The sequence below is a fragment of the Camellia sinensis genome, chromosome 12 (genome assembly GCF_055761805.1).
Source record: "Camellia sinensis isolate YWXY chromosome 12, ASM5576180v1, whole genome shotgun sequence".
NCBI classification, from domain to species: Eukaryota; Viridiplantae; Streptophyta; class Magnoliopsida; order Ericales; family Theaceae; genus Camellia; species Camellia sinensis.
This window is the reverse complement of record NC_138972.1, coordinates 106,762,159-106,775,752: the sequence shown is the minus strand read 5'-3', so window position 1 is coordinate 106,775,752 and position 13,594 is coordinate 106,762,159. Positions and strand designations below refer to the sequence as shown.

The 13,594-nt window shown below is 37.5% G+C and overlaps 1 protein-coding gene across 1 annotated transcript; it reads right to left on the bottom strand.

Moving 5' to 3' along the window:
- Positions 1-8,870: 8,870 nt before the first annotated feature.
- Positions 8,871-13,264, bottom strand: LOC114266558 (2-methyl-6-phytyl-1,4-hydroquinone methyltransferase, chloroplastic). Its single transcript, XM_028207469.2, has 3 exons — positions 12,120-13,264; positions 11,018-11,324; positions 8,871-9,220 (listed from the first exon to the last, which is right to left on the bottom strand). The coding sequence occupies exons 1-3, from the start codon at positions 12,686-12,688 to the stop codon at positions 9,065-9,067; spliced, it is 1,032 nt and encodes a 343-aa protein (XP_028063270.2). The 5' UTR covers positions 12,689-13,264; the 3' UTR covers positions 8,871-9,064.
- Positions 13,265-13,594: the final 330 nt, after the last annotated feature.

The window sequence follows — 13,594 nt, the reverse complement described above, 5'->3', positions numbered from 1 at the left end:
TGGTGACCATTTCAATTCGGTGAATATAGTTATGCTATACATTTCATGTATCAAAAGTAATTTATCTTTGTTGGGGATTTGGAGAAATATTTTTAGAGACTGAGGCAAAAATCTTAGATATAGAAGAACTGTTAGTAGGGGTGGGTGCGGGTCAATTGCGATCATGAAACCTCCAACTCGCCATCCGTCTACCAGATTGACAGATTGAAAAAAATCAATCCACATTCATCTGTCAATCCGGCAAATGTGGATTGAGCAGATTGGTGGATGGATGCGAATCGGTTTGGCAGTTTAAAAATTTATAAATTTTCAACATAATTCAACCTGTGCACTTCCTCAAAAAAAAAAAAAAGTATTACAGTCAATGATTTAAAAAAGTATTACAATCAGTGTATGCCTCATCCAAAGAAAGTAAGTTTGAAACTTTAGAATATTACAATCACTACATGCCTTATCCACATATTACAATCGCTGCATGCCTCATCCATATAAAATATTACAATATGTGGTTTTTAAAATATAAAAACAATTCAAACCACCAAAATCATGAACAGAGCAATAGTAGAGATTGTATGCCTCTGTATTGTTACATTTATATCTGTTTTTGAAAATAAAAACTAACCAATATATATCATCTTTTCTATTTATTACTTTTAAAGTTAGATTTAAAAATCAAAAAATATAGATAAATAATACATTTATTTTTTTCAATTCAAAAAAATATATTCAAGTTGAAAGCTCTTTTTCAACATAATATATTTAACAGAATATTTAAACTCTTTTTTAATTGAAACCACAAACAGAATATCTAAACAAATTGAAAATACAAAGTCTTATAAATTACTAGGAGTGCTCGCAGTTTGGCATTTCAGTTGCGGCCAAATGAATTTCAAATCCGCCATCCTTCCAAAACTAGGCGGATTGAAAAAAATCAATCAGTAACCGTCTACTCGTCATTATGCATCCGTCCAAAATGCGACGAATCAGTTCGTTTCAATCGATTTGGACAAATTGATATATCCACTGTTCACCTCTAATCGCTAGTGTTGAATGGAGGTGGCCAAGAACAATTAACAGCCATAACAAGAGTTCTGATAATATATGTTATCAACTTGAGATTTGGTTTAGTTGTAATAGAGAGACTGATAGTAGCGGAATTCAGGTAATAAATGTTATCACTCTCCTTTCTATATGTGCGACATATCCACTTTCTTCCAATTGCTACTATCAAAGAGAAAGAGATGGGACCGTGAAAGAAATAAGTGAATGCAAAAAGAGAAATTTAAACTTATGAATAATGAAAGGGTTGGAATATTTATTTAGTTTTTGATCAGAAAAACAAAAATTTCGTGAAAAACATAAAATTAAAAGTAGAAGAAAATGAAATGCATAGAGAGATTCAAATAGTGCAAAGTCCCCTACTACTGCAACTAGTATCTTCACAACCAATCCATCAGCTTCACAAGTTTTTTAATTTAAAATAACAAAAAAAAAAAAAACAAAGCAAAATACAATAAATAAATAAAAAAGAACAGCTAAGGAAATTTTAATTACACAAACCCAAAATGCTTGAATCCCCCAAAACGTTCTGTCTAATCCACTACAGGAAAATATAGCAAAAACGACGGGTTTTTAGCGACGCCGCGCCCCCCGTCGCAAAAAACCGTTTTTTGCGACGGTAACTTCTACTGTCGCAAATAATAGCCTTTAGCGACGGTACTGACCCGTCGGTAATGAAACTAAGCGGAGGCGTCGGAAATGGGGAAGTATTAGCGACGGTAAATAAAACCGTCGCAAAAAACCTTTTTTTTGAGACGGCATATATCATTTGCGACGGCAAATTTCCGTCGCAAAAAAGGATTAATGCAAACGGCACCGTTTTTCGTTCTATTTGCGACGGTGTACATCATACCGTCGCAAAAAGTCCAAAAAAAAAACCCTCCCTTTTTCCTTCTGCCTCCCGCTCGATCCTCCTCACCAAATCCCTAACTTCACCCCCAAATTTCCCAAACGGCCCACGAGGAAGACAGCGGTGGTGCGGCGGCGACGGCTCCGGCGACAAGAGTGGTGCTCCGGCGACGACCCTCTCTCCCTCTGCGTATGCTCTCTCTCTCTCTCTCTCTCTCTCTCTCTCTCTCTCTCTCTCTCTCTCGGTCTGTGTATATATATATATGAATCTGTCTATATATATATATATGCAATGTATATAAATCTATATAAATCTATATATATATATATATCTGAAATGTATATAAATCTATATATATATATAAATCTGAAATGTATATAAATCTATATATATATATATATATATCTGAAATGTATATAAATCTATATATATATATATATAAATCTGAAATGTATATAAATCTATATATATATATATAAATCTGAAATCTGTCTATATATATATATATAAATCTGTTTATCTGAAATCTATATATATAAATCTGTTATATATATATATATATATAAATCTGTCTATATATATATATAAATCTGTTTTTTATTTTTATTTTTTTTCAAGTTTTTATATATATATATCTGTTATTTTTATATATATATAAATCTGTTATATATATATAAATCTGTTATAAATCTGTTATTTTTATATATATATAAATCTGTTATATATATATATATAAATCTGTCTATATATATATATAAATCTGTCTATATATATATATATATATATAAATCTGTCTAAATATATAAATCTGACAATCGTTCAAGTTTTTTATTTTTTTATTTTTTCCAAATCATATGCTCTAATTAGAAATAGTTTGTCAAAATCAGTAAAAATTATATGCATATATATATAGTTTGTCTAATTAGAAATAGTTTGTCAAAATCATATGCTCTAATTAGAAATAGTTTGTCAAAATCATATGCTCTAATCATATGCTCTAATCCTTTAAGTTTAAATTATCATTTTTTTTTTCTATTTCATCCATAAATTATCAATTTTACCATTCAATCCTTCAAGTTTTTTATTTTTTTATTTTTTCCAAATCATATGCTCTAATTAGAAATAGTTTGTCAAAATCAGTAAAAATTATATGCATATATATATAGTTTGTCTAATTAGAAATAGTTTGTCAAAATCATATGCTCTAATCGGGGCTTGTGGGAGAAGACGGGGCTCGAATCGGCTTCCCGGCTTGGGAGTTAGAGCCGGATTTCACTTTAGGCAAACAACTTCCTTAAGAAACTTGAATTCGAGGCGTTAACGCCCCAAAATCACCAAACGGCGTCGGTTTAGCACGAAACTTGGCACACACGACCGCCTAGGCACGAGAGACTTGTGGGAGAAGACGGGGCTCGAATCGGGTTCCCGCCTTGGGAGTTAGAGCCGGATTTCACTTTAGGCAAACAACTTCCTTAAGAAACTTGAATTCGAGGCGTTAACGCCCCAAAATCACCAAACGGCGTCGGTTTAGCACGAAACCTGGCACACACGACCGCCTAGGCACGAGAGACTTGTGGGAGAAGACGGGGCTCGAATCGGGTTCCCGGCTTGGGAGTTAGAGTCGGATTTCACTTTAGGCAAACAACTTCCTTAAGAAACTTGAATTCGAGGCGTTAACGCCCCAAAATCACCAAACGGCGTCGGTTTAGCACGAAACTTGGCACACACGACCGCCTAGGCACGAGAGACTTGTGGGAGAAGACGGGGCTCGAATCGGCTTCCCGGTTTGGGAGTTAGAGCCGGATTTCACTTTAGGTAAACAACTTCCTTAAGAAACTTGAATTCGAGGCGTTAACGCCCCAAAATCACCAAACGGCGTCGGTTTAGCACGAAACTTGGCACACACGACCGCCTAGGCACGAGAGACTTGTGGGAGAAGACGGGGCTCGAATCGGGTTCCCGGCTTGGGAGTTAGAGCCGGATTTCACTTTAGGCAAACAACTTCCTTAAGAAACTTGAATTCGAGGCGTTAACGCCCCAAAATCACCAAACGGCGTCGGTTTAGCACGAAACTTGGCACACACGACCGCCTAGGCACGAGAGACTTGTGGGAGAAGACGGGGCTCGAATCGGGTTCCCGGCTTGGGAGTTAGAGCCGGATTTCACTTTAGGCAAACAACTTCCTTAAGAAACTTGAATTCGAGGCGTTAACGCCCCAAAATCACCAAACGGCGTCGGTTTAGCACGAAACTTGGCACACACGACCGCCTAGGCACGAGAGACTTGTGGGAGAAGACGGGGCTCGAATCGGGTTCCCGGCTTGGGAGTTAGAGTCGGATTTCACTTTAGGCAAACAACTTCCTTAAGAAACTTGAATTCGAGGCGTTAACGCCCCAAAATCACCAAACGGCGTCGGTTTAGCACGAAACTTGGCACACACGACCGCCTAGGCACGAGAGACTTGTGGGAGAAGACGGGGCTCGAATCGGGTTCCCGGTTTGGGAGTTAGAGCCGGATTTCACTTTAGGTAAACAACTTCCTTAAGAAACTTGAATTCGAGGCGTTAACGCCCCAAAATCACCAAACGGCGTCGGTTTAGCACGAAACTTGGCACACACGACCGCCTAGGCACGAGAGACTTGTGGGAGAAGACGGGGCTCGAATCGGGTTCCCGGCTTGGGAGTTAGAGCCGGATTTCACTTTAGGCAAACAACTTCCTTAAGAAACTTGAATTCGAGGCGTTAACGCCCCAAAATCACCAAACGGCGTAGGTTTAGCACGAAACTTGGCACACACGACCGCCTAGGCACGAGAGACTTGTGGGAGAAGACGGGGCTCGAATCGGGTTCCCGGCTTGGGAGTTAGAGTCGGATTTCACTTTAGGCAAACAACTTCCTTAAGAAACTTGAATTCGAGGCGTTAACGCCCCAAAATCACCAAACGGCGTCGGTTTAGCACGAAACTTGGCACACACGACCGCCTAGGCACGAGAGACTTGTGGGAGAAGACGGGGCTCGAATCGGGTTCCCGGCTTGGGAGTTAGAGCCGGATTTCACTTTAGGCAAACAACTTCCTTAAGAAACTTGAATTCGAGGCGTTAACGCCCCAAAATCACCAAACGGCGTCGGTTTAGCACGAAACTTGGCACACACGACCGCCTAGGCACGAGAGACTTGTGGGAGAAGACGGGGCTCGAATCGGGTTCCCGGCTTGGGAGTTAGAGCCGGATTTCACTTTAGGCAAACAACTTCCTTAAGAAACTTGAATTCGAGGCGTTAACGCCCCAAAATCACCAAACGGCGTCGGTTTAGCACGAAACTTGGCACACACGACCGCCTAGGCACGAGAGACTTGTGGGAGAAGACGGGGCTCGAATCGGGTTCCCGGCTTGGGAGTTAGAGTCGGATTTCACTTTAGGCAAACAACTTCCTTAAGAAACTTGAATTCGAGGCGTTAACGCCCCAAAATCACCAAACGGCGTCGGTTTAGCACGAAACTTGGCACACACGACCGCCTAGGCACGAGAGACTTGTGGGAGAAGACGGGGCTCGAATCGGCTTCCCGGTTTGGGAGTTAGAGCCGGATTTCACTTTAGGTAAACAACTTCCTTAAGAAACTTGAATTCGAGGCGTTAACGCCCCAAAATCACCAAACGGCGTCGGTTTAGCACGAAACTTGGCACACACGACCGCCTAGGCACGAGAGACTTGTGGGAGAAGACGGGGCTCGAATCGGGTTCCCGGCTTGGGAGTTAGAGCCGGATTTCACTTTAGGCAAACAACTTCCTTAAGAAACTTGAATTCGAGGCGTTAACGCCCCAAAATCACCAAACGGCGTAGGTTTAGCACGAAACTTGGCACACACGACCGCCTAGGCACGAGAGACTTGTGGGAGAAGACGGGGCTCGAATCGGGTTCCCGGCTTGGGGGTTAGAGTCGGATTTCACTTTAGGCAAACAACTTCCTTAAGAAACTTGAATTCGAGGCGTTAACGCCCCAAAATCACCAAACGGTGTCGGTTTAGCACGAAACTTGGCACACACGACCGCCTAGGCACGAGAGACTTGTGGGAGAAGACGGGGCTCGAATCGGCTTCCCGGTTTGGGAGTTAGAGCCGGATTTCACTTTAGGTAAACAACTTCCTTAAGAAACTTGAATTCGAGGCGTTAACGCCCCAAAATCACCAAATGGCGTCGGTTTAGCACGAAACTTGGCACACACGACCGCCTAGGCACGAGAGACTTGTGGGAGAAGACGGGGCTCGAATCGGCTTCCCGGTTTGGGAGTTAGAGCCGGATTTCACTTTAGGTAAACAACTTCCTTAAGAAACTTGAATTCGAGGCGTTAACGCCCCAAAATCACCAAATGGCGTCGGTTTAGCACGAAACTTGGCACACACGACCGCCTAGGCACGAGAGACTTGTGGGAGAAGACGGGGCTCGAATCGGGTTCCCGGTTTGGGAGTTAGAGCCGGATTTCGGTTTGTCAAAATTATTTACTAAACTATCTTTCTAATTATATTGTAATCAATTTTTTTTTATATTTTTCTATAATTAAAATATTAACACATTATATGGTTTTTAATTATTTTTATCTTGTTTTTTTCAGATATTTCCTGAGTAGCAGTTGGCTTTTTTCTGGAATGCGGGCGTATCAAGATTATGACTAATTTTTGTTTTTGTAACCCACGAACGAATGAAGACGAAAACTTTTGATTTTGATTTTGATTTTGATTTATGTTATTTAAATTTGGGAGCAACATTATGTATGTATTATGCGACGTTATTGTTCTGAATATTTATTTCTGTATTGCTATGAATTGAACAATATTATTAATTTTCATTATTTGTCAATTTTTGTTTATGTACGTATTTATATTATTCTGTAATTTTTTAATTTTTTATCTAATACAGGTTATTTTAATTTTTTTATTAATTTATCAACAGGGTTTTTTATTTTTTTTTTATTTTTTGAGACGGGAGAAGAACCCGTCGCAAAAACCAGTAATAGGCTTTTGCGACGGTACCAACACAGTCGCAAAAGCTGCCTTACTGAATGTACAGGACACCTTTAGCGACGGTAAACCATGCCGTCGCCAATACTTATATGATGCCAGAGCCTTTAACGACGGTAATTTTCCCGTCTCAAAAAATCACTTTTAGCGACGGTAATTACGTGCCGTCGCGAAAAGTGATTTTTCCACCATTATTTGCGACGGGACAAATGGCGTCGCAAAAAACTTGGCATACCGTCGCAGAATACATACCGTCGCCAAAGGTCTTTTGCAACCCCGTCTGTCGCGACCCCCCCTTACCGTCGCAAAAAGCCAAATTACCGTCGCAAAAGACATTAGCGACGGGCTTCTGGGCATTTGCGACGGCCGTGTACCGTCGCAAAAAACAAGTTTTTTTGTAGTGATCGTAACATTGAAGGATTGGATGCCATGCCACGACTTTATCATGCCACGCCATCGCCTTGGCCCGCATGCCATGACATGCCACGACCTTTGCTTGACATGCGCACGGCATGGGCAGCCTGGCATGCGCACGGTCGCGAAAGGTGTAGAAAGATAAAATGTTTTATGTGTTCAAAAACAAAATGATAAAACATTTGTAATTATTTTTTTAGATGACTGTAATGAGAAAAAGGGTGTAATGAGACTAATTTGAGGTGTAAATAGAAGCATCCGATGTATAGGAGACGGAAAAAGAAGATGTGCATGGGAAATTCTATTTCCAATCTCCAATTCCTTTCACTCCACACACTTTCGAAAAATGTTGTCATGAAATTCCTTCTCTCTGCATTATATATGTATATATATAAGTAGTGTTTTTTTTTCTTTTTTATGTGGTACATTCTAAATACTTACTTTTTTCTAAAAAAGTCACATTAACATACTTTTTCTATTTATATATAAAGTTCTACACAAATTTAATTTCAATTATTACAAAATGTGCTTAATTATATGTATCACAATCAAATTAATTTTCTTTTATATTTTTTATTTTTTGTCTATCTTATTAATATCTTAATATTAATTTATATTTAATTTTTTATTTAACATGAAATTATTTATTACAAAATATTTATATTTAATTTAAATTTTATATACATATATACAATATGTATGAATAATTCAAAAAGAATATTAAAAAAAAAATCAATTTATGTATTTTCTTCTTAATCCAATCACAATATATTTATATTTAATCTTTTAAATAAATTTTGTGTTTCTACATATTTTTATTATCCAAATAAATATAAAAATTAAATTAAATAATTAGAATCACTTTTAGTTTTATATTACTAATTCTCTTTCTAATTTAACTATTATTTTTGATATCAAAATAGTGTTTATTTTACTATCTTATAATTTAATATATATTATATAAAATTATTATATTATAATTACATTTTTATAGCATAATAGAATTAAAATTATCAAAATTAATAAATAATTTAACTAAATTTATTATATATAGGTATTCAAGTATTGGTTGGTGTCCAACAATTTCACCTCCTACAGATGCAACTTGATTCTCCTCCCTCTTTTTAAGAAAGTCTAGAAAATGCTCTATATTAATGTCATCATTTTCATTATCATTATCATTATCATATTAAACTGAAGCAGAAACTTCCATCCAATAATAAAATAAGCAGAAACTTGGGTGAAAAAATGCTGTTATTTCTTACACTGAAATATATATATTATTCCTGATATATCCTAGTCTTTTCATACCATTAGTTTTGGTCCATTCTGTTGAGTTGTTTGTATTTTCTTCAAATTTCAACAGAGGTCATTGTAATTTATCCTATTTTAGAAGAAGCCTCAATAAAATTAAAATAATTGAGTACATACATGGTTTAACAGTAAGCATTTTGATTCTTAACATATGCAATATGTTTCATTTTAGCTATGCACTGAATAAATATGTGCATATTCCCCATTGCACCCCAAAACATACACAAATTAAGCCTAATAAATTGATCATAAGAACGAAATTGTGAAGACGTATCTTACAAAATTGACACAACACCATGGTGGGCAATTGTCTGGTGTACAAAATAGCAAAGTTTTATGGAAATTAGAGCTGCGCATCATAAGCAGCCCCCAACAGCCAACTGGAAAATCTCTCTCTACCTCTCTCTCTCTCTCTCAGATTGGTCGACCTTTGGGAACAATTTGATCTTTGAGCCACATGTAAATAGGAACCAATACAAAATATGTTGCTGCCATGACACCCAGAATGAAGCGCATGAAGAACACAAGTGGATTCATGGGCTCTGCCACATCCTCTGCCTTTGGACCAAGCTGTGATGGAAAACAAATTTCGTGAATACAAGGTGATGACAAAGTAAACTTAGACGGGCTTCAACGGTTCAAGAAATCACAAATTTTGTTGATTAAGAAAGAATTACGTTAGCATTGCATGTTCAAAAAGGAGGGAAATAGCCGTGTCAACTTATTCCCTTAACCATACAACCCTCATTTCCCCCTTTCCTCTCTTAAAAACATATAAATAAATACATAACAAACAGTAATTTAATCAATCCAATAACATTCTTTAGTGATTGAATTGCTCAGGGTTTCCCCGAACAGGTTGCAAATCAAAGCGAACAAAACTCAAAAAACACAGATGTTACTTTTTGTTTTCCTTGGCAGCATGTGGTGACACCCCAAGATGGGTCCTGTGTCTTGTTGACAAGTGCCCAACACCGACGTGGCAAGGACATGCGTGTCCACGTGTCCTACACACTACATGCATTTTTTTTTTTTTTAAAATTATTTTTTAGTAGGACACATCAACGACACTACATGGACATGCCTTGTTATGACACATTTGAAGGTTTTATTTTTTTATTTATAATTTTTGAAAGATGATTTGGGATCAAAGTAAAATATATGAAAATCAAGAGGAAAAAAGTAAAAAAAATAAAAATAAAAACACAACCATATATAAATTGACACCTCTCATATCTTTATATTCTAAATTTACATTCATAGACACAGTAAATAAACATTTTTTTTTTTGCCGTATTTTTAAAATTGTGGCATCCTATGTCCGTACTTGTGCCTATGTCCTTGTTTCTCAGTTGTTCATCTAAGAAAACACAGATGCAAATTTCCAATTGAGGTAAAGTACTTCCTTCAATTGCATGCCACTTCGACTAAACTACTCTAGTTATATAGGAAGACTGGCCCCAAATACAAGTGATGCTAGCATTATACTAATGGTGATGGTGGCAATGCTAAAGCAGAGCAGTGGTGCTCAAACTCTACTGAGACATAATAAAACTGTCCATTGCCAACTAAATTCTTCACTATGGTAAACTCATTTTGTTTGGATATTGTTGGATTCCAAGGTCCAATTTCATAAATTTCCTTAAACTGGATTAATTCTACAATGTCAATATTCTTTAGCATGGGAATCATGATGTAACCTTATATTCAAGCTTGAAACAGGTTAGAAGTTTTCAAACTAATAGCATGACATCAGAATCACCCTTGAAAACATATGAACTCCTCAAAACCAAAAACATATCAACATAGATAAGCAGAAAAATCATAACACTAAAAGGAATTTCAATCAAATGAATTTTAGAGATGGTGTAAATAGAATAATGAATAAGAGATGTTAAAGCAATTTATAACTTCTTTGGGATATTTATATAGTTTTAACCAAGAATTTCTTAATTAAAGTTGGTGCAGCTAGTAAATTTAGTTTCTGAGAAGCACATCCAGTTGAAACAATCCTATTTTGTTGGCCAAGACACCGTAAAATGTACTCACCACAATTATATCTTAGAGAAAGAAATGGACCCATTTCTGTAAAGATTGATATAAAGTCCTAAGCACATGATGTAACAGCGTCATGTCAGATTAATGGAATGACGGAATACAAGACACCTTTTTCCTGATGTTTCTATATTTACATGTTTTAAATAAATACACATGCTCATTTCAAATGCCCCATAAAGTCAAATGAAATGTTCTGATACAGTGACAGAGAAAAGTAACCTCAACTGAGAAGACATAGTTTTCTATATGGCATTAAAACGTAGCACACTCCATACATGCATGTAAGTTACAGATGAAGTGATGATTTACCTGCAAAGGTGAATCCCCAGAGGCAGGTTTTACACCTGTGACAGAACATCCCATGATCAGCCCATGGCGACGAACCCCACGGTACCATTTTGGGCCAATTCTCTTCAGTTGAACATCCTTAAATCCAGCTTTCTCAAACCACTCAATGTACTCTTCTTCCTTTGGGAATAGCATCCACACATCTGCGAAAAACCGAGACAGCCAAAATGTTGGATACACAGGACCAATTATGCATGCCTTCCCTCCGAGTTTCAAAACCCTGTATGCTTCCTTGATGCCACGTTGTGGGTCTGGCCAGTACTCTATACTGAGAAAATGCAACCATGAAATCCTCATAAGAGATACTATTAAGGAATTTAATCTCTCTCTCTCTCTCTCATATTCTTGAAATTGGAAATTGAGGACACCTACCTTGCTACTTTGCATGTCTTTCCTCCAACCATATCAATTTGCACATCTACCTTGCTAGTTATGTTTGTCCTTCTAAGTTCATTCAATCATACATCGAAACACCAAATGCTCACACATAGACTTTTGGTTTGAGAAAAGTACACTCAATTTAGTCCCCAATTCCCATTAATGCGGGCCTGGGAGGAGTAGACTAGGTTCATACCTAACCTTTGACCATTATATACAAAGTGGCTGCCCTCATACCATTAGGACCATCATGTACATACCTAAAATTTAACCATTATGTATTTAAAAAAAACAATATTTGCCACATTACATGACATCTAAATATCCAACATTTTTTCTAACTGATTTCACATAGTTTCTTCTGCTTCTATGTTGTTTATTTATCTACTTTTCTACATGCACAAAATGTGCCATGCAAAACTAGAACATGTGTGCAATTTACAACTAGTTCAGATATAATGCCAAACAGATTCAATGAAATCTCCCACAAACTACACATTACAATATTTCTCAAACAAATCAATAAAATTTAAATCTAGCTCAAGAATGGCAATAGATTCACATTCAAATGCCAAAAAAGTCCTGCATAACCAGAATCAAGATGCCAACTCAACACTGTATGCGATGTGATCGAAATAAAGGGCAGCAAAAAAATCAAATGAAGATTAAGCACAGCAATATATACCTCCCAGCAGATACATATCTATCCGCATAATCAGTACGGAATGGGAGATCCTCTGCATCACCCTCAATAATCTTGCATTCCTTCAAGGGCTCCTTCTGCTTTGCCTTGGCAAGCTGGTGAGGCGATTGATCCAAAATGGTTACATTTTTGGCATCCACATGTTTAACAATACCCAATGTAGTGAACCCTGTTCCTCCGCCGACATCCACCACAATCATGTTCCGATCGCTTAGGTCCGCGGGCTCGAGTGCCTCATCTCTCATATCCTCAGTCCAATGCCCAGGGTTTATGACATGGTCATACACAATCGATAAAAACCTATAGAACCAAAATGCCTCTTTCTTGTGCTGTATAAACCTAGGCTGTGAAGCCGGCCTAGATCCCGAAAGACTGCACTTGAGTGGTGCTAGGGTTTTAGTTCTAGCCCAAAAATTTGTACCAAAGTTTACCACACCAATCTTGGGAAAATGCTTCCCGTGCAAATCTGACCCAACAAAGCCTAACCCATTTGGGGGTATTCTTCTAGTGAGTGTGAGATTTTCAGCTCCGTTAACCATTGAAGAAGCCATGAAAATGATCAGATAACAAAAACCCACAAACAGAAAACCAGCAATTCAGTGTTTAAATCAACAAATTGAAGTTCTTAAGCACAAAAACCCCAACCCAATTTCTTGCTGATATATTCTAAAGATTGAGGATTAAAAAGCCCTAGATTTATTTTTTTACTGTAAGATCATGAAGAAGTATGTAGAGATGGAGGAGTAATCATCTAATAAAAAGTACATAAACTGAGAATGTTAGAGAACGTCCTGAGGAGAAGAAGAGTGCTTACAAGTACAGTGAGACGTGGACAAGTACAGTGAGACATGGACGAGTGAGAGAAAATCAAGCACTGAAGTGGGGGAGTATTGAGTGTGTGAAAAAGAGACCACCACAAGTTTTAGAGATGCAAAATTGAAAAAAAAAACATGAGGTGGAAAACCCCAAATGCAGAGCTTGTGGTGATAATGGCACAGCTCCGGTTGGTCTCACGATCTTCCAATGTTTAATTACTAAACTGACCCTAAATTTGTTGTCTAATGAGAGAGATGACAAAAATCCTCTCCCTATCTCTTTCTCTCTCTACAAAATTATCTGTTCCTATCTGTTGGCTGTATAAATTGTACAAGTCAATCACGATTCAACACGTGACATGAGAAGAGTAATTTAGGAAAGTAATATAAATCACTAACCATAGTCAGACATGTGCCAACCCATATTGATAATAATGGGTCTGCGTAGCACTGAAATGATCGAGGGATATAAGGTGATGTGGCCTAACGGTTACTCACAAGGTTCAAATTCAAAATCAGGAGAGAAGCCTAACTGCAAATATGGCGTAGTGAAACTAACTGTGAGAGAGTATGATCAGCGATCATGAAGGAAGGTTTCGACAGTTAGAAGTCCATTTCGATGGTTATCATTGAGAAGTATAA